The sequence below is a fragment of the Diadema antillarum genome, unplaced genomic scaffold (genome assembly GCF_040938485.1).
Source record: "Diadema antillarum isolate AM-2024a unplaced genomic scaffold, OU_Dant_1.0 seq00000490_RagTag, whole genome shotgun sequence".
NCBI lineage: Eukaryota > Metazoa > Echinodermata > Echinoidea > Diadematoida > Diadematidae > Diadema > Diadema antillarum.
In genome coordinates, this window is record NW_027271451.1 from 296,310 (window position 1) to 321,165 (window position 24,856).

The window sequence follows — 24,856 nt, forward strand, 5'->3', positions numbered from 1 at the left end:
TTGAGTCCGCATAGCCGTACCCTGATACCTGCTGGGCGGTTCAAACTATTTTTCCATTGTCCGTGCTGCGACGATGAGGAATACACGTTTATCGAAGGAGCTATATATTTATCGCACTAGGATGAAAAATACAAATGATTCTTGGACACTATAAATTAGGGTATTCAAATGCAATATTTACCATTTGCGGATGAAACAAAAACTCAGCTTTAGGGCTTCCAAATGATTCTAAAGAGTGAGTTAGGGATAGAAAAACCAATGTCAAATTGCCTATCAGCATAATCAATGCTAAGCATTGTTAAATATACAAAATGTGAACATCAATTATATTAGAATAAAAATAGTACCTCCCGTTGTAAGAATTCTTTCGTGTAAATTACATGCTCCTTTCGACAACAATCTCAACAAGCAAATTTAGTGCTTTTTACGTCCCGTAGGCCTATGCATTGGGGGTTTTCATTTTCTTTCTTATTTTAATGTGTTGCATAGGAGAAGGACCACTTTCTTGAGGTTGGGCGACGCCTACCCCGACCTGACGTCATCGTTGGTTTCAGCCAATGGGATTTATCAGCTCGAGAAAGACACCCAGAAAGGGTAACAGGATGACGTCATACATCTTATTCGACATGAAAACTTATAAGAAGAATATACAGGATGGCAAAAAAAAAAAAAACAGACAGAAAGAAAGTATATACAGTTGTATCGTTATTAATGATTTTGTCAATGAGCCACAATATTCAATTCAATTGAACTATTAGGAATTTTCTGCATCGAATATACAAATTAAATACAGTCATTTCTTTTTGTTTTCAAGGCAATGGAACATACAGTGTGTACATCCAAATATACAACTGAGATATACGTGTATAGATTAGAGAAAAGAATTAGAGAACACGTCAATTGGGAACCACTCGGGATATACTGATAAAGTGAATCAATAATGATCTGACTTAGTTATGGCACATGTATTGGGAGTGTGAATGCAGAAGACTGTCGTCTAAAGTCTATAGCTTGAAGATACAACAGCCTTGAAAGAGAAGAAAAAAATGGGCAATACATCTTGTATACTTATCGACAAGAAAAAAAAAACAAACAGAAACATTCTGCCATCACACTGCGACAACAAAAATTGCGTAGACACTATTATACAGAGAATTAGGTGAGTGAGGTGAGGGCTGGTGCAAGTGAAAGAGCCCAGCAGGCGAGCGGTACTAGGCGACTTTTAAGATAGGAAAACTTTAAGATATTTATTGAATGGTTTGCTGTTAGAGGAGACTGGGGGGAGGGTATCAAAGCATTAAAAAATTGTCTATTTAGTTTTTGGTTACAAAGGTCAGATATCAACTAATTCCCATAACTTGATATAATGTACTTTTTCATGTTTGCTTTAAAAGAAAAAAGTGATGTGCATGCTTTAATTTGTTCGGGCAGGGAATTCCATATATCCAGTCCATGGTGTCGGATAGATCTATGAGCGACAAGTAGCTTCGGGTTATTTAGATAAGTGCCATTGCAATGACGAGTAGGAAAGGAGTGTACTTTGCTATCATCGAATATCATCGAATCTACTGCTTTCTATCATAATATCTGAGATAGGTGAAAGCACGCCACATCGATGCCGTATACGGACTCCTGGTCGACTTGGGCACGGTCACGACACGAGAGGAGGCGGAGGAAAGATGTTTCTTTTTCTCTGGTTCAGAAGCCCTGGATATCGCATTGGGAGAGAGAGGTGGGACACAGCGATGATGGTTGTTTCTTTTTATTATGTTTTAGTACTATTAATATTAACAATGTCAGCTATCGCCTTGTTTATTAGATTCATGCGTGACATCAAGCGCATTCATTGGTAGTATTTTGCCGTGGTGTTCGTGAAACTAAACCATAAGCATTTTTACATTAATATTAATTGAAAACGTTTCTGTTAGATGACACTTGATACAGATAGTTTTACGGAACTGATAGAATGTATTTCAAATAAGTTCATCCCTGCGAATTAACGAATTTCCAATGTTCGGACGTACAACTACTTTTCTTTTTGTTTAATAACACATTGTCATTCTGTACGATAAATTACTATGTTAATTGGACTGTTGGAAGAAAGATATTATTCAGAGGGATGAAGGTTCTGGACGGTGTGAGTTTCTTCAATTGGTAAATTTACAGATTAACTTGCAATTTGAAGAAACTCGCACCTGAACATGTTAATTGTCCATAATTATTATACATCAATGTGTCCATATCATAGCCAGACAAATCCGTTTATTGTTTGTTTATTTTGTTTGTTTGTTCATTTCCAAGATGGCTGGATAGCCCATATTCACCTATGCTAAGCAGGTCTTCCATGGGGTCCAATTTGATGTGAGGTGGGAACACTTCACCAGGTTAAATACCCTGCTCTTTGCGATGAATGAATGAAGCGGGATCTTTTACATGCATGAGTTTTGACTCTCTCATAAATGGTACCTCCATTTTATGCCCTATCCGAGGGACAGAGTGTTTTACCTCTTTCTAGAGGGGACGGTATGATTACGCACAACATTGCTCAGTCCAGACTCGGGTTCGAACCCGGGCCCTTATAGGATCATGAGGCAGACGCGCTACCGACTGAGCCAACTCACCGCCCTTATCACTTGCTCATCAGATAATTGAAGAGCTTGCTTCCAAAAGGCGCTAAATCAATTGAAAAATGATGGGTTTAGCGCCTTTTGGAAGCAAGCTCTTCAATTATGAGATGAATCCAATTCGCATTCCTGCCCTCATCATTATTTCCATTGTTATTGTCCTGAATTCGTGATACTCTCCTTGTGTCTGTCATACTTAGATTATCTTCTGAGAGGATGGGAAGGTAGACATGCTACGTTCCAGAACTTCGTATTCAAGATCAAGGTAAACTTATAGAGATATTTCAATTCAATTCAAAATGATTTTATTTCCATATAAAGTAATACAATGTAATATACATAAAGCTTACATGAGTATATGCTATTTTAAGGAGCTTTGAGCTTATGAGTTTATGAGTTTGACAATTCCACCTTGAAACGTTTACATGCATGGCAACCTCGAAACTTAAAATGGAATCTGGGAAAAGGTCACTATCATAATGTAACTTCGACCGGCTTCAGTTTGCAGAATGCGTTGCCATTAGGCTGAAACAGTATTTAGAGTATGAATAATTGTATAAGAATCACGTACATACATCTCAAATTCGTCAAAGAGCTAAGAAGCTGATTATTATCAACCAAATTAAAAGTAATGATGATATAGGTTTGAATATATCTGATTTTTTTTTTTCAGGGCGGGGCGGAGGCACGCAAAAATTGTTATTTCAGTCTACATGGTCTAGAGATGAATAAGATATCTTTAAGGCAGTATCTGTTAAATCTCCTTTTAATCTTCATTTTCTGAAACAATCACGAAATAACATATTCTTCGTTTGTTGTTGTTGGTGGTGACAGTGGTGATGTTGTTTTGTATATAAGGGGTATAGGCATGTCGGGCATGGTTTTCCGGTACTCACAGATATTGATGAGTAGAATGAATTGATATATATAGGAAGTATTGAAAACATGCAATGACGAACGACAATCAGACTTATACTGTATTAATACTGACGATGACGATTACAATCACACCATGTATGATAAAGTATGATAAGCAAATTATATAATGCTAATATGTACATGACATTTGACAATGTGATAGTGGGCCCTATATCGCAGTGTACGGTTCTTGGTGGCACGAGAACGAGGGATGGAGTTAGACGTCTATCTGTATATTGTATATAATATGCACTCTTCTAAACCTATACTCTTTGACGCATATAGGAGCAGGTAACGCTGACAGGAATGCGGGCGAAGCTCGAGAACGGTCGCCGAACGTGTGGTGAGGTTTTGTCGGAATGTGCAGGCCTCCTGCACAGACTCGATGAAGAAGTGAAGCACAAGAAGTAAGTGGTGTTGCCATCAATACTAGATTCTGTAGTCAGACACAATAGAACCATAACATTTCAGGTCACTTGAACTTTTAATAATCTAGCATTCTTTTTCATGAAGTTTCTGTAATGTCCAATTAGAACATCCCCATCCAATTCAGATTTCTTCGAATCTTTGATCCCAAGATCGCAAAACAAATATACTATCAGTAAAATATTCCTTTCAGGCTCTGTTCCTTGCTTTCTGGCTGTTATTTTTTTACCTGAATATCAATACAAGTAATCCATCAAGAACTGCTTCTTCCTTTTTGTAGACGGTCTATATAATTATGCAAATCAACAGTATGCCCAATATGTTTGTATGAAAATTAACATAGACCATTCATTTCACACTGCTCTGTATTAAAGGACAAGTTCACCATCATAGACATGTGGATTGAGTGAATGCAGCAATATTGATAACACACCAGCAAGAGTTTGAGGAAAATTGGACAATTTGTTCAAAAGTTATGAATTTTTGAAGTTTCTGCTTAGTCGAACACTGCTGGATGAGGAAACCACTACAGCATGTGATGTCACATGACTGTGTACAACTATATAAAGAAAGTATAAGGAAAATTCAAGATAGTTTCACTTTTAAAAGAACACTTGACTTCCCTCTTTCAGAAGGCAAGGGGAATAATATTACCCTTAACATATGTAAGTGACGAGTCTAGGAAGTGTGCACTTTTTTTTTCCAAAAAGTAACATTTTATGAAATTCTCTTTATATTTTCCTTATAACGTTGTACGCATGTGACATCATACACTCTCGTAGTCTTCTCATCCAGCTGTGACTGTGCAGATACTTTAAAAAATCATAACTTTTGAACGGATTGTCCGATTTCCCCCAAACTTTCACTGATGCGTTCTACAAATATTGCTGCATTCACTCAATCCACATGTATATGAAGGTGGACTTGTCCTTTAAATACGATATTTTCCAGATATGAAAAGTCGATCTATTTCTGCAGTATTGAGATTCAAAACTCCCATTGTTTGAACAAAAATTTATATCTTACTTCTCCTCCACCTATCTAAGTTAACACTTTGGATCAGTTTAGATAAACCCGATCACACATACGATTAAACTTATCGGATATCAACATATTATAACTATCATATTCTTAAATGTACCGTATGTACTATATTTAACTCTTGTGCCATCCCCAAGAATGTATCTTTTTTTTTCTAAGCTCATGTAGGCCCTACTTATTTTTCTCCGTCCGCATTTGTTTTTATGTAAGCTATCTGCGTGTAAACATGACATGTCTATAATCATGTACGACAAATGTGATAAGCAATTAGAGCAAGTGAAATAAAAATGAATTGATACAAAACTATCAAAGGGAACAGCTGTTGCTGTTTTGATTTGTTTTACTCATTGGCTTGTTTTTTTTTAATTTGTCAATAAACCTGATTTGCAGGAAGCAGACCACGGACAACATATGTGACGTGGAGGAAAAACTGTCTGCCTTTTCACAGGAGTACAATGAGTTTGTCCAAGAGGGTGAAAAGCTGAAGATCAAGGCATTCGAAGACATCGAGAAAGAGGTGACGATGAATTCACATTTGCATGTGACATATTTATTTGCAGTAAATGTAGCAGTGCAACTCAGCGGAGTTTGAGAAAATTATAGGTAATCCGTTCAAAAGCTATATTGTATTGTTTCGGTTAAACATATTAAATCCATATTATGACGTCACTGCATGAAGACTATGACAATAGGTGATGTCACTGTATAGGAGAAGAATACACAAGAGAATAGAAAAAAAAAAACCCGTGAGGTAATTCCACATTTTTTTTTTTATTGGAAGGTCCACATTCTGCCGACTTGTTATATCGACATCATGTTAATGTTGATAATGCCTCTCTCCACCCCACCGCTTTATATAGGTTTTCCCGGTCAATTTATTTTGTCATTCAAGTTCCTATTCCGAGCATTCGATTTCCCGCATTCCACGCTCGCAGCAATGAATCAGCAATCAAATTCAAAATCCGGTCATTCGAATTCACTATCCGAGCATTCAAATTCACTGTCGGAGCATTCAAATTCACCATCGGAGCATTCAAATTTAAGAGAGGAGCACGCATTTCATCAATGAGCAGTCAAATTCATGTCAAGCTTGCGATGGAATCTCGTCGGTCATTCAAATTCGTGAATAGGCAACCATGTTCCAAATAACTGCATTCAATTTAAAAGAAGTCCTGAATTTAGTTAGTTCGGGGTCGTGTATGCATGTGTTTCTCATTTGGCTTTGAATATATTGGGATTTATGATGATTATTTATTTTGCAGTAGAGGTCCACCTGTTCATTGACAATTTTGAACTCGCGCTTAGCAAATAGGAATATACAGGCACATGTCCCTCGGATTGGACATAAAATGGAGGTCCCATGTGTAAGAGAGTCACAACTCATGCACGTAAAAGATCCCACTTCATTTATTCATCGCAAAGAGCAGAACATCATCGGGACCCCATATTATAGAAGACCAGCTTTTCCAGCTGAATATGGGTTATCCAGCCATCTTGTTTGATGGAAAACGAAACAAACAAACAAAAATTAGACACTGTATAGGCCTACAGACGAGCATAATACGGAGGGTTGGTTGACACTTTCGATTGAAAAGAAAAACAATTTCGACTATATTGAAACTGACGCTTTAACATTTTATACGTGTTGTTTGTTGTGTATTGCTGTCTTATTGATTTACTTTTGCGGGACTATGTGAGATCATTGTGTGTCAGTTTGTCTTTAAATTAATGAATTGTCTTTATCATGATTATGTGGTTGGTGTTGGGGCGTTGTCAGCATGCAGTATCACCAAGAAATATGATTACTAGTCGTTGTGTTGTTTGGATGTACTGCTGATTGGACATTGCAATTTGAAATTTATTGAGATAAAAAACAAAGAATACATGAACAGAGAACAATGTAGAACCTGTAAACAACCATAATTACACTATATGCAAGCCTTTATTGGTTGTGTTGGCCCTTTTCCCTTTCTTAAAAGTCTACTCCATTTTCCTCGTTAAATTGATTGTACGAAGTAGGAACTTGATCGCCTAAAAATGAATTTGAACGCTCCAAACAAGCTCATTGGGACTATCACGTGACTATCGTATGAATTTGAATGCACGAGTAGGAAAGTCGGTGCTCGCATTTTGAAATTGAACGCCCAATCGTGAATCTGATTTCACGAAAACGAAATAGAGCGCCCATAAATGAAATTGATCGCTCGAATTCTGAATTTGAATGCCCGAATATTTTCGCGTGCGTGCGCTGCGTGAATTTGAGTGCACATTAATGAATTTGAGTGACAAAAGTATGAAATTGACCGGGAAAACCTATATCATAAACTTTTGCCGCCTATTTGATAAAAAGTAACAGAAATAAATTAAAATAAGCTGTCACTTTCGAACGATTCTCCTCCCCTTTTTTTATCTTGGCTGAAATTCGCTTTCAAGAACTTTGAATTATCGTGTAAAACGAAGCCCCTATTTTGTATACTTATTTTCGACATCATATCATTCAATAATTATTGACAGATTCAGTGAAAATTACGTGAGCTTCAACAGTCTTTGTCCGATTTTGACAAAACGTTCATCACTTTTTAGTCGTGTTCTTCTACATTTTACTCGAACAAGCAACTTGAACAATTTGTGCAATTGTAGTTTAAGGCATTTAAGATGTTGACTTAGATTCAATGATATGAATAGGATATCGTGACTAAGAAAACTGTCGCACTTGCATTGTATCATAAATAACTATAATCATAGGATACATGATCTTTCCGTCCCTGGTGCAGGTATGTCGATGTTTGGAGGAGGTCTGTAAGACAATGGGCCGGACTTTGAAAAGGTCATCTCTGATTGACGATTTTGAAGAAGATCGAATTCATATGTTCGCAGAGGTGAGATGCTCGATTGAAGGGGCATTAATTTATTAGATTATAAACACTTCCTTAATTGGATGGGGCTACGGCTTAGAGCCTGGAGGCTCACTGGGCAGCGTATCTGCCTTTCGACGTGAATCGAATGGCTCGGGTTCGGGCGCTGGTTCGAACCCGAGAGAGTCTTATGGCGAGCAATGCCGGGCCATCTGTTGATATATAATTGTGTCCATTATATTTTTTTTTTCATAGTGGCAGAACACTCCGTCCCTCGGATAGCACATAAAATGGAGGTCCCGTGTGTGAAAGGCCACAACCCACGCACGTAAAAGACTTCATTGATTTCATTCATCGCAGATCTGGGTGCATAACTCGGCGAATTAATGGTCTATGACAGGGATACACAACTAGACCGCGTGGAAGACCAGCTACTAACAGTGTAGCTGACTCTGGGCTATCTAGTCATTTTGTCGGGTGAAAAATGAGAACAAACGATTAAACAAACAGACATACAATAGAGCGAGATGAGGCATCGTATAGCAACAAAAATGAAGGCATATTCACCCCTTCCTTGCGAAAATTGAGGAAGGAAGTACATAGGCTCCGTGATTGTTTATACATGTATAACGTAACGTCAAAATAAAGTTATTGTAATGTCGAAAGTGTGTTGTTGTTGTCGTCGTTGTTGCTGTTGCTTATTTTGTCCCCTGGAAAGCGGGCAAGAGGTATTACATGAAAATTTATTCATTCTGACATAAAGATATTTTGTGGTGCGATGTTCAAAGAGCTAGAAAATTCGAGTGACTTGTGACTATCATACCCAAGGTTTAGATAATATAATCGCGTGTTTGTACAAAGTGCCAAATCACTATACAGTAAGAGTGACAACTAGAACAGAACAAGTACAAAACAAAAATGTTCATTCAAAATCTATTTTGAAGTCAATACAGTGCACTACCGTAAGGACGAACACGGTTATAATAAAATTTTTGTTACAAACGATAGCGATCAAAAATTAATTAACTTCCCCAAATTATCATGTAGACCCTACATTGTATAATAGTTATAGGTGCATATACGCTATACTATTCAGTCTTCTGGAGTATGCGCAGAAGCGCGCGTCAAGTCGATCTATTTTTAGCTTGCGTCGCCTGAGTTTTTCACCACGCGTACTGGGCTATTTTTTACGTCCGCACAGTTTGCAACGTAGATAGCTACTTCATGCACCGATCATATGGGGGCGCGATTTTATTTTTTATACGTTGCGTCCCAGCGTAATCTAAAAATACTTTTCAACGCGACGCAGGGGAGAGGAGAACGTCCAGCGCACTCGTCGTCTCAAACGTCCGCGCGTCAAAATCTAAGCTCCCTAAGTATAGTTTAAAGGGGCATAGTCCCGGTAGTGTAGATGGCGCTGTTGATGATACTGCCGAAAAGTTGAAAGTTGAAAGTTTATTTACTCACAACCCAAACTCTGGGTATCGGAGTCCAATGAAAAACATATAGCACATTATAATATCAATAAACAATAATTGCAAATAACTCTGAAAAGTGTACAAAACAACTATAACAAACAAAATAAGAATGAAATGCGATTGATGAAAAGAAAAAAAAATGTACAGAAATATACAATATATACACGATATATAGTGAAAAAAAAAACAAAGAAAGGGAAATATGACGAGAGAGAGAGAGAGAGAGAGGAGAGAGAAAGAAGGGATATATGGAGGTGAAGAGGGAGAGTGAGAAGGACACAAGACTGGTGAATTAACAAAGGATATACGAGTGACTTTTGGTTCAGGAAAAAAAGAAAAAAAGACAGAAAAAAAGAAAACACACAAAGACATATGGAAATGAATTCATACGCTAAGTGAACAAGAAGGAAGGAAATATGGACGAGAAGAAGAAGAAGTAGAGAGGGGAAGAAAAAAGGAGGAGAGAATGAAAAGACAAATAAGTTACAAATCAATTGTAAAGAAGGCACAGCCTGTAAAAAAGGCATGTAGTATTTGCAAAAAGGATAAAAAATACTAATAATCTAAACATGTGTCATTATATAATTACAAAACTTGGATAAATTGGAAAGGACTGTTTTCTTTTGACAATTAAATAATTGATCCATCTTCATAGTGTTGGGGTATTTCCAGTAATATTTTTTTAAGTATTTCTTTCGTTGTTCATTAAAGAGTCTACACTGAAAAAGGTAGTGAAATTCATCACCAATTTTCTCTTCATTACAATGGGTACAAAATCTTTCGTTTCTTGGAATCTGATTGTATCTTCCAGAAACAATTGGCAGTTTATGATTAGCGCAACGGAATTTACATAAAATTTTTGCCTGTGAATCATTAAGGTGTCGAAAATACTTCTCAAAATGAAGATCCTGCTTAAAAATTCGATAATTTAAACATTGAGAATTTTTGTCTACATTACTATGCCACTCTTGTTTATAAATATCATTTAATCTGGTACTAACTAAACTTTTGAAGCCAGCTAAAGTGAGATTTGCTGCTTGGCTGTTCCAAATTGCAGTTAGACCTAAGTTGTTAAATATTTCTTTTATCCTAATTACCCATGTCATCGAATTTTTTTGCCTCGCCGATAAAACATATTGAAAATTATACAAAATATGCGCTATCTTTGACATATTACTGTTAACAAGTTTAAACCAAAACATTAACATCCGAAGGGTCACTGTTTTTTGTAATCTATCTTTACCTATTTCTCCGTAAACCATACAATTCGGAGTTCGCTTATGTAATCCAAGAAGTTCCTTACAATATCTACAAAAGAAAGTTTCAATTTGGGCGAGGTCTTCAAAACCCCAAATTTCACTGCCGTAAAGCAAAATAGGCATGATCAAACGTTCAAATAACTCTAGTTTTACGTCGATTGGAAGGAGGAGAGGTAAAATTTTACTTTTCATAGAATACAACGCTCTTTTGGCTTGGGTTACTTGTTTGTTTATAGCTTTCTTAAAATTATTATTATAATTGAACGTCGTTCCTAAGTAAACATAATCATCGCAGACACAAATTTTGTCATCTCCGAAAAGAAAGGTAGGAGCTGTTCTAACTTTTCCACGGGAAAAAATAACTATCTTAGTCTTAGCAGTATTAACGGTCAGATGCCACAATTGGCAATAATCAAATAAAGCATCAAGAGCTAACTGGAGTTCCTCAGCATTTTCAGCCAACACAATCGTATCATCTGCATATAGTAATGTGAATAAATCAACAAACATATTCACTTCTTCGGTAGAACACGTTTCATTGATACCTGACGAAAGAAAATCCAGGCCAGGGTATCTCTGAGACAGAAATGACGAAAAATCGTTTAAATACAACGAAAATAATATTGGTGATAAATTCTCACCTTGTTTTACACCTATGTTACTCTTAAAAAAATCTGATTTAGAATTGTTATAAAAAACGCAGGATTTTGACTTTCTATAGATATCCTTAACGACCCGGAGTAATTTACCATTAATTCCATGGTCAAACAATTTCAACCACAGTGAAGATCTATCAACCAAATCGAATGCTTTTTTGTAATCAACAAAAGCTGTATACACCCTTTTCCTTCTCTGTAAATAAAAATCAAGAATAGCATGTAATGAAAATACATGGTCCATAGTTGAATATCCGCATCTAAAACCAGCTTGTTCCTCTCCTAACAGGCATTGTGATTCTACAAACAAAGTTACTCTATCATTTAATACTGCCGTGAATAGCTTCCCAACACAGCTCAATAATGTAATACCTCTGTAGTTGTCAACACAATCTCGTGAGCCCTTCCCTTTATACAATGGTTTTATCAAACCGTTTACCCAATCTGTTGGGACAATGCCACTGTCAAATATAAGATTAAACAATTTGGTTATCAACTTGACCAGATTTTTTGAACTATTCTTCAGAAGTTCATTCAAAATCAAATCAAGGCCTGGTGCCTTGTTATTCTTAAGTCGTTTCATTTGATTGACAACTTCCGATATTTCAATCTCTCTGTCTAATTCTTCATTTGACATATCATGAAGCAGTGCTTCAATACCAGCATCATAAGATCGTACGTTACCACTACCCAAACTTTTAAAATGATCATAAAAATCATGCGATGATAGTTCTTGAGATGTTTCACAGTATCTATTCTTCCTATTAATCAGTTTCCAATAATCTTTCGGATTTGAACTTTTTAAATTCCTTAACGCTGAATTTAATTGCCAGGTATGATTTTGCTTCTTTAAACGGATAACATTTTTGTACAGCTTACTTTTACGTTTCATTTCACTCTCACTGTGATCAGTTTTAGTTCGACGGAAGACATTTCTTGCTCGTATAAAATCTTTTCTTGCATCAGAACATTCCTTATCAAACCAAGAATTTGCGTGAAATTTGTTTCGGCGTGCCTTGAAATTCTTTGTTTTAGACTCAATAACCATATGACACGCATCTGCAGCATCTAAATAGATATTACGTAGATTACCAGTGATCTTATCAATTTCACTTTGAGAGATGTTTCCTTTAGCAAGTGTCTCTATGTAATCTATTGATGCAAGTATTTCTGCATCATCAAAATTTTGAACGAATATATTTCTTTTCTTATCCTCCCATTTGATCTTGATTGACTTTTCATCATTACAATTACCTACGTCTGTTCTAAAAACATTATAATTTTCAGTAGATCTTTCTACAGCATGAGCAAATTTATTGACAATTTCGAGTGAAATCGGACAGTGTTTGTCTGATAGAAATTTATCAAAAGTACCGATGGAGAAATTTTCAATTTTTGTGAACACTTCGGGAGATGCCAAAGCATAATCAACAGTACTGGCACTGCCACATGTTAAACGACCAATACCGAAATCATCACCGAATCTGCCATTCACCATATGTATATCCATACTTTTGCAAAGATCTAATAATCTATGACCGTTATTATTAACATGATGATCATTGTTGAACCTTTTAGTACAAATACCAAGCAATTCAAGTTCAGATTGAGAATCAGTTATATTCTCGGATATGAATGACAAACCAATTTCATTTTGAATATCATCTTCCACTGTAAGAAAATCACCAAGTATCCCTGTTCTGGCATTGAAGTCTCCTACCAACAAAAACGGGAGATCATATTTAGCCCGCAGAGTCGTACAATCATTTAAGATTATGTCAAAAATATCGTCAGTATAGTACTTTGACCCTTCATGCGGAATATACACTGAGCCAATCAAAATAGAGAATCCAGAAAAGTCGAGTTTAATCCACAAAATAGAATCAGACTGAGTCTGATTCAAAATTTCATAACAGCCCTTGAATCTCTCAGAAACAATTATTGCTAACCCATGAGTCCCACTGAGGGGGATCGAGACGTTTCTTTTCTGGGCCGTCACATATTGATACCCAGGAAAATACTCAGAATAATTCAAATCGGTTTTAGTTTCACTGAGACAAATGATATCATGCTTTTTGACAAAATCTTGTAGGAAGCCATAATCACATTTCTTAGAAATACCGCAAACATTTAGCCCTGCAATCTTCAGCCTTGAAATCGATGAGCAATGATATTTATGGTCATCGGAGCAGGCATGTGCCGCGAGTTCCTAGATGTCAAGGTAAACCCCCAACTTCTTGATGCGGTCCTCGTCCCATCCGATGTCATGGAGGTTGTCCAGCGAATCTAGAACTCTGATGCTCTGCCTCCCATCGGACTTGCTAATGTAATGGATCTTTCCATCTATTGTCCAGACGCGTAGTATGCCTGTGTCCTTCCTCATCTCTTGGACGACTTTGCTCCTGAGACGGGTGAGGTCGTCGTTGATGTAAACATGTTTCAGATCCTCTCTCTTTCTTAGGCCTTTCTTGGCTCGCATGAAGGTTGCCTTTGCCTCACGCCTGGTGAAACGAGCAATGACGGTGCGCGCTTTCTTCCTTTGATGGTCATCCGCCGATGTTGAGCCCAATCGATGGCAGATGCTCAAATCCGTGGCCTTGATGTCTACTCCCATTTGCTTCGCTAGGTCTAGCACCACTCCTGTCGTATTTTCACCCTGCTCCTCCTTCAGACCGTAGATTTTCACGTTCTCCTTCCTTGTGTATTGTTCGAGTCGTTCTACTTCGAAATGACCAATTTGAACAGACCTTTTCATTCTCCCACTAGCCCTTCCTTCCTCATTCTGTTCCTCAAGCAAGGTCTTCATTGCAGCGGTAACAGCGGAAGATACGGCTTGGACAATGATAGGCTGGATAGCAACTATAACCTTGGCGACTATGTTGGCTATCAGCGCATCATCAATTCCAGCCACTGTAGGGCTAGTGGTGTCTCCTCCCTTGGTGTTGGTAGACCTAGATCCTCCACCTGCTGCACCACGTCCTTGACTTCCGGAGCCCTTGCCCACACCTTTCATGGACGCCGCATCTACACCCATGGAAGCTACCACTGCATAGGACACAGCATCATTGATAGCTCGGCTGGGATCCTCCTCCTTGATAGACACCTCATCATCTAGAACGTTGAAGTTGGCCATGACGTCACAAAGGAGTAACAATAGAGCGCGTGAGATGCGTTGCTCGGTGTTGCTATGTGGAGCGCTCCTTCTGGAGATGTGTGATATACGCACTTGTAAGGGGTGCGCAGAGTCTTGTCCAGTCTCCTGTCGCTAAGGAGACGGCGTAGTTGCCAAGGTCGAGTCAATGCGCTGTGAGCGCCAATGATGCAGAGTTGCGCAAATAGGCAATCAAAATCAAAATGTTAAAGTACGTAGAATCGCTAAAAAATTGACCAAATCCGCTGTAAACGTTCCCAAAGAATAAGATTACCGAAGTAGAGCTGTCATCAAGAGTAAAGTGCGTAGGTGTTGCTAAGTAACGTTGCCTTTGTTGTCTTCTCTGCGCATCGCGCAGTCTGTAGTAATGCCAGGGTGCGTGCATATGTGCTTCTTATTATGACATCACAAAAGAAGTTTGCTAAAGCTGTCATCCCCCTCAGCCGAATCATGAGCCGAAGTGTGATCGGACCACTGACTACAGAGAATCGGACTTCTTCGGACTCGGGAAAGTGGGCCAAAGCGTAAGCGCCAAAAGAAGTCGATAGCGTAGGTCTCTATAGGAAACTTGCGCCGTGCGCCCGCGTACGCATTTGACTAAAACACGGGGACCATGCACCTTTAAGACCGCCTGACCCGAGGACTTTGTTTTAACGGGAGTACACTGTACACATGATGTTTGATTAAACATAAACGGGTGTGATTCCAGCTGACAGAGATATTGTTTGTTTTTTAAGCATTAGTGATGTCCAGTACTTATTCAAATTTCTCTCTCACCTCCTTGTAGAAAGCAATCAAGAAGTGGTATCAGAAGATACTTGGAGAGTTGAACCGCGCCACGCAGCAAGTTTGCGAAAACTACTCCTTCAGCGTCCTAGGTAGGTTACGAGTCTTGAGAAATCATGACCCTTGTCTATGCCCATTGTGACAATGAGAATGCGTTTTAACATTCTATTGACCAATATCTTCTCAAGGCATGAAGACAATTTTCTTATTTGGAAGAATTCGTAGACCATATTCCTTGACATGTATTATCTATCAAATTTTTCTAATGAGGAGAAAAAAGTTGAAGTGTCCTTAATTCTGTTTGACCACTGTTGTATTAAATTAAGATGTGAAGGTTGAATGTGGCAAATGCGACAAGATGACTTCCTGTTAATATAAAGCATATAAATGTCACCCCCCCCCCATCAAAGGAGAAATTCAAATACGTTGTAAAAGTTTTATAATGTTTTCCCTCTTTTCACAAGATGTAATTGAGACATGAGCAAAGAAAATGGGATTCCATCGTAATTCGATTTAGAGACCTCCGGATTGTTAAAAGACCGGTGCTCTTACCCACTCCACATTGTGAAAATTCTATAGTAAGAGCCAGAGCTTCCGTAGCAGTCAGTTATAGAGCACCAGTCCAGCAATCCGGAGGTCTCGAGTTCGAATCCCGATGGAATGTCATTTCCTTTTCTCATTATGTGTGTTTATATTCTATACATTTCTGCTCAATTTCCCTTTTGTGTGCCGGGCATTTATTATAAGATTCGTACAAGATACACTTCAAGGCATTCAAGCATGAAATCCCGTCGGCTTACTTACTGCCGTTTGAAATCCAAGAACCGTCGTACAGCAGCACTCTACCAGACAGCGCCCTTCGGTGTTTGATGACCGGTATCAGCGAACACTCACTCTGGGCTTCATTTGCATCGACAAGGCGAAGACTGAATTCGGGTAATTTCTTTAGTCATCCGACAACTTCACTGCACTGATTGGCCTGATTTCCTACGTATTGTTGCTGTTGTTGTTGTTTTTGTGGGGTTTTTTTTTTTTGCTCCGTCTGTTCTTTCCTCATTGCTCTCAACGCACTTTGCTCCTCAAGAACATTAGCAGACATTGTAGATGCCTCAGTAGTTTTCATGTACTTTAAATTTGTAAGAAGTAGATACAGTCCTCTGATTTTGAAATAATACGTGGGCGGCCCGCTGCGCACTTCATTGCTGTGCTTGTCGTGCTCATATATATAGTCAGTGTATTAATCTGACTGATTTGGAGAATTGAAGTTGCAGTCTGGGAGAGCAGTGGTAACAGTGAGCGCTCCAAAGGTGCCATTTCAACATTTCATAAGACATTGAATTTTCGACAGTGCATTTTTTCTTTTCATGTTTCTTAGCGATTAACAAACAGTATCAGAAAATAGCTGTTGTTTAGATGTTCCATATTTCTTTTCACTTCCGCCGTCTTCATGGGGAAACGTCGTTTTTAGGCAAATTGTACAAAGAGATGATGTACATAATTGGAAATCATTGCTGATCTGTTGCCTTTACGAATATTGATTAATCTGCAAGAGCGGACGGTAGATCATTATGATCTAACTGAAATGATAGTGCCTTTAAACGACAATGGAAATAAGCGTAATTATTACCTATACGATGTAATTTTGCGAGGCAATTGCAGCTGGTATTTTGCAGGGTCAAAAGGTCAGCAGTCAATATTCGTTGGTATTTTGCTTCTTCCGGGTTTCGCCATTCACTTTACACAGGGAGGTGGGAAGAGAAGGAGTGGAATCTCTCTTCCCACCTCCCTGCTTTACATGTAAACATTCCGATCGACAAGCGTTCAGATGTTTGAAGTTCGCCTGTGACAACTACATATGTATTTTTGAAGTTGGAGTTTAATGATATACATTGATGAACAATTTTTCAATTATTCGATATGTTGGTGATGATCTACAGGTAGTCAAATGTGGCTTGATCTATATCATAGTGTATAGCCGTATTCACATAATTTCCTAACTCACCTAGGGGATAGGTAATAATTATGATATTGACTGGCCTTGAGGGAGATACCAGATAAATATTGCCCGCACTGAAAGAATATTGCCCGAGTCGAAGACTCGGGCAATATTCTTTCAGTGCGGGCAATATTTTCTATTATCTCCCTCGAGGCCAGTCAATATCATATAATTAGTGGCTAAACGGGATTGGAATATTCATTCAATACCTGACTTCAGTGGAGACCGACAGGGAGAGGCACGCCTTGGTTCGTACGCTGGCAGCTGCGGCGGCCGTCTTCTTCATCCACGTGCGGCAGTGGCTGCGCTCTTCGGTGGAGAGTCAGTTGCAAAGGATGACACAGGACCAGACGGACGCCTTCATCTGCCCTGACGAGATCAGGAAGAGCTGTGCTGAATCAGTGGCGGCGTAAGTTCGCAGTTCTGTGATAACAATTGAAATTCAATAAATCTCTACACCTGTATGATGATTTTTACCACACCTGCTTCGAGATGGACACAATGCGAAATGAAACTCTGTCCATCAGACTACGCGATGGTAATGATGACGACTTTTGTCCAGGCAACCAATTATAGAACCTCAACTCTTCGATGCTGTCATACAAAACAGAATCTCCAGTTATTTCTGTAAAATTTTGTGATAAACGTCCCAATATACAAAACATTTATTATTATTAATTATTATTGTCCACGAATCGCCCAACCTATAACTGCCAGGCGCATCCAGTGTTACAGTTTTATATGGCATTGATTATCACAAGATATTCATAACCATACCTTTTGAAATATCTTGCATGAAAACACAAACTAAGTAAAAAACCATGATTAAAAACAAATGTTAGGTAGCACAGTTTCTTCATTGATTTCCTGATCTTTTTCCCCTGCATACTGCAATCAGATTCTGTAATAATTCAAGTGAGTTCTACCAAAGGCAAGTCAAGGACTGCGTGGAGAAGGAGCTGACACGTCACCAAGACGAGGAAGAATGCATGAGAAACCAACTTGATGCGTTCTCTGAACGCATAACGACTTTAATGTAAGTTCCTCTTTGATCACACCGTGGTCATATCATTTTTTAAATTCAATATTAAATTTCAGTTTCCAAAATTCGAATTAACTTTGTTCAAAAGTATGCGTTGATTTTTTTTCTCTACACTATTCTTGTGCATTCTTGTATAATACTAAAGTTTGTCCTTATAAATTGCTTTACAGTTGAATTCATAAATGTATCACCTTGTATTATATATAATAATTTATTCTTTTACTGGTGGGAGAAAGTAAAATTGAATTGAATTGAATTGAGTTGTATTGCATAGAACTGACTTGAATTTAAGTTTCCTACCACTGAGGTTAAGAATTAAATCATATATTGACATATAAACTGACGGTATAGATTTAGTTGAGATGAGGATTGAACTCTAACTATACAAAGCTATACCTTTGAAAATAATATTACAGAGCATGCAATTTTTGAGGAATTCAAAGTTTATTTGATTGTTTTGAAATGGCGGAGATATTCAAAAACAAACTAAATCAAAGCGATCCTAATAAAAGGTGAGTCCCACCTTTTATTATAGGGTCTCTTTGTTTTGGATATCTCGGCCATTTCAAAATCAATTTTCATCACATGTACGTTAAAAATCACTCTTGAAATTACATGCTCTTTCAGTAGGCCTATCTCACATAAATTTGAAACCTGAAGCCTCATCTCAACCAAAACTATACCATCCCTTTAAGAATGCAGATTGATATATATGTATATATATATATATATATATATATATATATATATAATGTATATATGTATACATAATGATTAAGAAACAAACTGGTAATGTATTTTCGGCCAATAAAGCATGAGTTTATTCGACTCAGTCAAGACTCCTGAAGAAGGCGAAGGGTGCCGAAAATTTGAGTCGAATAGACTCATGCGTTATTGGCCGAAAATCCATTACCAGCTTGTTCCTTCATTTCTTCGTGGAGCCAATACGTGAAATCTCAACATGTATCATATATTACATGTACATATATATATACATATATATTTAGTATGCATCAATGGAGAAAAATTCGTCGTTATCATGTAAAGACATCTTTAAGACTTTATTGTTATGACACGCAATGTTTTGCACCAGCTTTGTGCAGGTGTAAAATGTGTACCTGACGATGCTGGGAGTAATGGAAGAAATAAAAACTGCCAATACTGAGAGGTTCAAATCTCATTACATTAACGCATAGCAGAATGTAAGCATAATTATAATTTATCGCATATGAATAAATGGCTATCCTTCACGAATTATCTTAGCACTATGTGCTATAAGATCGATATGATTAAAGGGATGGTGTAGTATTGGTTGAGGTTTAGAATTCAGCTTTTAACTTTTTTGTGAGATACGTTGAAATCACTGTATGGAATGTTAAAAAATCATACAATTCCAAGAGGAATTAAAAGTTTATTTGCTGAAAATCGGTTTTGAAATGGCTGAGATATGTAAAAACAGATTAAAACAAAGCAATCCTAATAAAAGGTGAGACTCACCTTTTATTAGGATTGCTTTGTGTTAATCTGCTTGTTAAGGATATATCAACCATTTCAAAACCACTTTTCATCGAATAAGCTTTGAATTCCTCCAAGTATTTATGCTCTTTCATATTTTATAAGAGGTTTGTCATTAAATATATGTATATATATATATATATATATATATATATATATAATACATAATCATCATCAAAAAATGTTGGAAACCTCAAACCCCGTCTCAACCGAAACTGTACAATCCCGTTGTGGTCGTTCATGACTGTTATGAAGATTATCACTATTGCTATCAAAATCATATAGTTTTCACCTTTTTTGTTAACATTTTGTTCGTATGGATCAAATAGGAGGGAAACGGAGGAAATCCAAGAGAAACTATGATCCGAAATGTGAAGAAGGTGTCGAAGTGATGATCTTGATAATGGCGAGACGGAGGGGGAGGAGCCACACCCCACCTGAAGATGATGATCGGTGGTGGAGGGGCGCACTTCAAGATGATGATCTGATAATGACATCACAGTGAAGCAGAAAGTCTTGATTGAAAACGAAAAGCGATCATTCCTTTAACTGTCTTGATATGGATTTTGACATGATGGCACACTCAGGTTTTTTCTTCAAATCCTAATTTAGCTATGCAGACCACCAATTTTTAAAGTTATGATGTGACCAACGAGTGTTGGCTGGAATATTGTTGATGATAATTTTGGTGTTGGTAAAGTTTCTTGTCTGAATCGTTATTATACTGCTATATGAACACTCCAGAGTTGAAGCCATAGTCAGAAGACGCTTGAATTATTACACTCGCAGTTATTAATCCTAATGTAAGCGTTATGGTATCCACTGACCCAGAATTCAAGTTCAATTCCACGCCATGTCTACACTGACTTTGATAAAACAAATGTAAACTTACACACACACACACACACACACACACATCCCCGTTAGATTAAGCGATCGAACAGGAACTGGCAACTTTCGTATCGATATATTATCATTAATGTATTTTCATTTTATAGTACATAGTCAACTACATATTATCTTGTCTGTTAAGTTATTTTTTATACATTATTGCAAAAGAAAAAAATAACAAATGACATGAATAAGAGAAGGTCTTTTTTATCATGTCTAATTCGTGCCAAATTTTGGAAAAGTTTATAAAGAGAAGATTTGTGCAATGGCATACTTGCTAGGCCAGGCCATGATGGCATTATCTGAACTGAATGAAGTTACTCTTCTTCTTTTTTTTTTCTTCTTTTTTGGCCAAAGTTTACTGTTACGGTGTGGAATTGCACTTTGAAATCGCTATGTTCAGCTCGATTCATTATTTTCATCTCAATTTGTTATAAGAAAGATTACTTCACGCATGAGAATGCTCATATTTGGGGTTCATTAGGCAGTCGGAGGATTCCTGAGCCCCACCACGCACAGCAGGGATAGGCGTTCTAGCTACTTACAAAATCACACCAATCATTATCCAATTATGAGTTATTTCACTTTTAAAACTTCAGTTGACAACGCTAAGCCTTCTTCACTTCCTTTATAAGTCGTAGAGTTTCGCTTGAAAAGTTAGCTAGTCTTGATGCGGTTCTTGAAAATGCTGACTGATCAAGAATATTTGAAAGTGATGATACTGTAAGGTAGTTTTATGTATGGTTGATAAGGTTTATAACACCAGTAAAGGGGTTTGTATGTAAGTTTGATATATGTTGTAACACTGTATGTATAAACAGTGTGCCCAGCAGTAAGAAACTGTGTGTCACAACAGAATGAATAGAACCCAACTGAATAGGCTTTAGATTAACAATATAGCACTAGGATTAAGAATATAATACAGGGTACAGCATGTATAGCCCTATCTCTACTCCCCAAGTGAGTCACTCTTTTATATTAAAGCAGTATATTGTTCACATGTAACATATACTGGTACAGCTATTAATTAACATGTCTGTAGTTATAGTAACCAGACTAATAAGCATAAACATAGATACAGTGTATTATACAGTGTGACCAAGAGAAGAGGGTCAGTCTTGATTCCCACCTTCTTCAGGTGAGGACCTCAGATAAGCTAAAACCCTAGCCACCCCCTCCGTTGGGTTACGGCCTTTATATTATATATGGGTTATATCGCACTTATACTTGACTGGATACTGTGAACTTGTTTCTATGTTCGAAGCATCTTGTGTTCAATAAACCTGCTGGTGGACTTCAAATAAATGTGTTACGTTTCATCATTGAACTGCTGTTGTTAACACTCTACCACGCTACCTCTAAATTATTGAGTGTTACATTGGTGGCAGCGGTTAAACTTGGAGCCATCTTACCGCTTGGGACTTTGCCATCGATTCTGATTTGCGCTCACTTTCGGATGCTTGACATCTACAGCTGAACTTTGCTACTTAATTGGCGTAACTGCTGCAGGATTGTGTGCTAAATTTTTGTGGTACTGCCGTCATCTTTCCCAAAGGCTACTGCTCCTATGGCGGAACGTTTTCACCTTTGAGACTGCCTCCAGTTTGTATCTGCTGGAAGATTCATCGTCTCCTGAAGTGTACATCTCTTCTACACGATTTACAGGACGCTGTGCAGTTACGTTGTAAGAACTTCCAATATTTGTGTCAATGATATTGGGCTGTGAACATTGGAGCTTTCATTTTGTCATCAGTGTACGCTCTACAACTAAATTGCTTTAGCTGTATTGCCAGAATTCGCTGATGTGTGATTCGTGCTGTTTCTGCTGATGTGCTCCTGTTTATGTGACCTGGATCGACGCCGTGAAATTGCCTCGCGTAGCATTGGGTTCCGGATGTGACTTCTCAACTTCGTCCAGTGACTGACTGCTTCTAGCTGATATACGTCCGAGATTCCTGTGTGACACTGAGGAGACAGAGGAGACCTCAAGCTGCGCCGCACATCGCCAACGTACGGGAGTCAGTGACTATTAGTGTGTGTATATTTGGAAGCGACGGTGGACGACCAAACACATGTACATCTTTTACTTCATGCTTGATTCTACCGCATGTACTGCCAGCTAAGTATTTAATTAGCGGTAATTGTCAGCTCTTCCTTTACTTAATTATACATATGGTCTTACTCTTGCTGATGCATAGGCCTATTAACCTTTCATATTATTTTTTTGTCTATGCGTACATGCTTTATATTGTTGCGATATTGGCCTTCCTTTTTAGTTTTCTCGTAAAGGTGGTTTTGTTATTTTTGGTATTACTGTTACCATTCTGCACTAGACATTGCATTTTCTCATTGCTTTTCTATTGCTCTCTTTGGTGCTGATTGGGTGTGTTGTGATTTTATTTGTGATCTCCTCATTCTTTTTGTTTCTCTGCATTCATTGTATCGAGTGTACCAGTTGCCATTATGACCTCCACTTCTGACATTCCATCTTCTTCTCGATCTCATTCCTCATCCTCTTTCATTTCGTGCATATTTCCTCCTCAATTTGCTGGGGATGGTCGCGCTGACTTTACTCAGTGGTGTCGGCGATTTGAGGTTTCGGCGCGCACTGCTTATGGCAACGATGAAACTAAATTTGCACAAGTTCTACCCCAGCATCTGGGGGATACCCCTTTTGATTTTTGGTACAGCCTCTCAGATTCCGAAAAAAATGACTACCAGACAGCAAAGAAACGCTTATCAGAGGCGTTTTGTAAACAAGACGATGTTGTTTCTTTTCAAAATTCAATCTATGCTCGTCCTCGTAAGCCTGGTGAGTCCTTGGAGGTTTACGCAGCTGATCTCCGACGCCTAACTAAGCTGGCATTTCCCGATCACAACACTGCTGCGCGTGATAGTGAACTGCTCCGTCGCTTTCGGGCAGGACTTAGCCTGGATGTGCAACGCAAATTGTTTGAGCATGGCGCGGATAACTTTGCCGATGCCTTGAAGGCAGCGCAACGCTTTGAAAGAGCTGATGAAGCATTAAAATTTGTCACCGTTGTTCCAACAGCCATCACTCGCTGCTGCCGCTTCCCCTGCGCCTGCTGCAAATGGGCCTTCCTCTTCCATTGCTGAGCTCACTGAGTCTGTTTCTGACCTCAAACTCCACCTTCAGGTACTTTCAAAGTCTGTGGCTGCTGTGGCCCGAGAATTTTCCTCTCCATTTCAGTCTTCATCATCCTCTGGGAGAAATAGATCAGCGTCTCCTTTTCATTCTTCATCTTCTCGCCCTCGTTCTCCTTCTCCCTGCCGTCCTCGTGACACATTTTCCTCGCCTTCCTCCCATTCTCAGTCTCGGTCACGCCGTGATCAATATGATGATCGTCATAATTCTTTCTCTCAGCCTCGCCCTCAGTCTCCACATCCTCGGTCGACTCCTGGTAGTTATGCATCCACCACTTCTGGGCGTTCTCCCCGTCGTCCTTCATTTGATCACCAGAGACATGTTTCTCACAGGCGTCGCCCTTCTCCGTCTCCTCATTCTCGCTTCAATCGAGACTTGTCATCCCGGCAAGTTTCCTTCGATGATTCCCGTGACAATGGCCATTCGGAAAACTGGTATTAGCTGATGGTGTGGGTCATCTGTCAGCTTCATCAATTTCGAGACCCTCACTGCACTCCAGTGTCACAGAGGCACTACCACGTATTTTGGTGACCATTGGTTCCACACAGATTGCTGCTTTGATTGATACAGGTGCAACAGTCTCTCTCATCAGTGACCAGATGCGTCTATCACTTCCTGTGCTTTCCCATCGACAGTTTTCTCGTATTCCGAGACCTGTAAACTCAGTTTCTGGTGATCCGCTAGATACACTTGGTTCTCTTTCAGTTGATTTTAGTTTGAACTCTCATCGCTTTTCCTTCATGTTTCAGGTTGCGAGAGATATTCATCCCTCTCTCATTCTTGGCTGTGACTTTCTCCACCAGCACCAGGCCTGTGTAGATCTGTCTTCTAGACAACTCACACTCAATTCTTCGTCATTTCCATTCATGACACACGAGGATGCAACGCCTCTCTCTGTCACTGCTGTGGTTGCTGAGAAAACCATTGTCCCTCCATGGTCTGAGATGGTTCTCCCCGTCTCCCTTCATTCTGATGCAATTTCCTCTACTCAGTCAACCTTCGATGGGGTCTTGGAACCCAATATTGACTCCCCAGTTGTTGTCGCATGCTCT

At 38.6% G+C, this 24,856-nt stretch overlaps 1 protein-coding gene across 1 annotated transcript in view; it reads left to right on the forward strand.

The window, feature by feature from the left end:
- The window catches only part of LOC139733771 (mitofusin-2-like), a 37,059-nt gene extending 16,400 nt beyond the window's left edge, over positions 1-20,659 (forward strand). The window contains exons 6-16 of the mRNA XM_071644575.1: positions 490-594; positions 1,597-1,732; positions 2,825-2,889; positions 3,828-3,949; positions 5,400-5,526; positions 7,784-7,888; positions 15,196-15,286; positions 15,942-16,130; positions 17,410-17,599; positions 18,089-18,226; positions 20,077-20,659. Of these exons, the coding sequence (XP_071500676.1) occupies positions 490-594; positions 1,597-1,732; positions 2,825-2,889; positions 3,828-3,949; positions 5,400-5,526; positions 7,784-7,888; positions 15,196-15,286; positions 15,942-16,130; positions 17,410-17,599; positions 18,089-18,226; positions 20,077-20,110 (1,302 nt within the window). The 3' untranslated portion in view covers positions 20,111-20,659. The remainder of the gene's footprint in view (positions 1-489; positions 595-1,596; positions 1,733-2,824; positions 2,890-3,827; positions 3,950-5,399; positions 5,527-7,783; positions 7,889-15,195; positions 15,287-15,941; positions 16,131-17,409; positions 17,600-18,088; positions 18,227-20,076) is intronic.
- Positions 20,660-24,856: the final 4,197 nt, after the last annotated feature.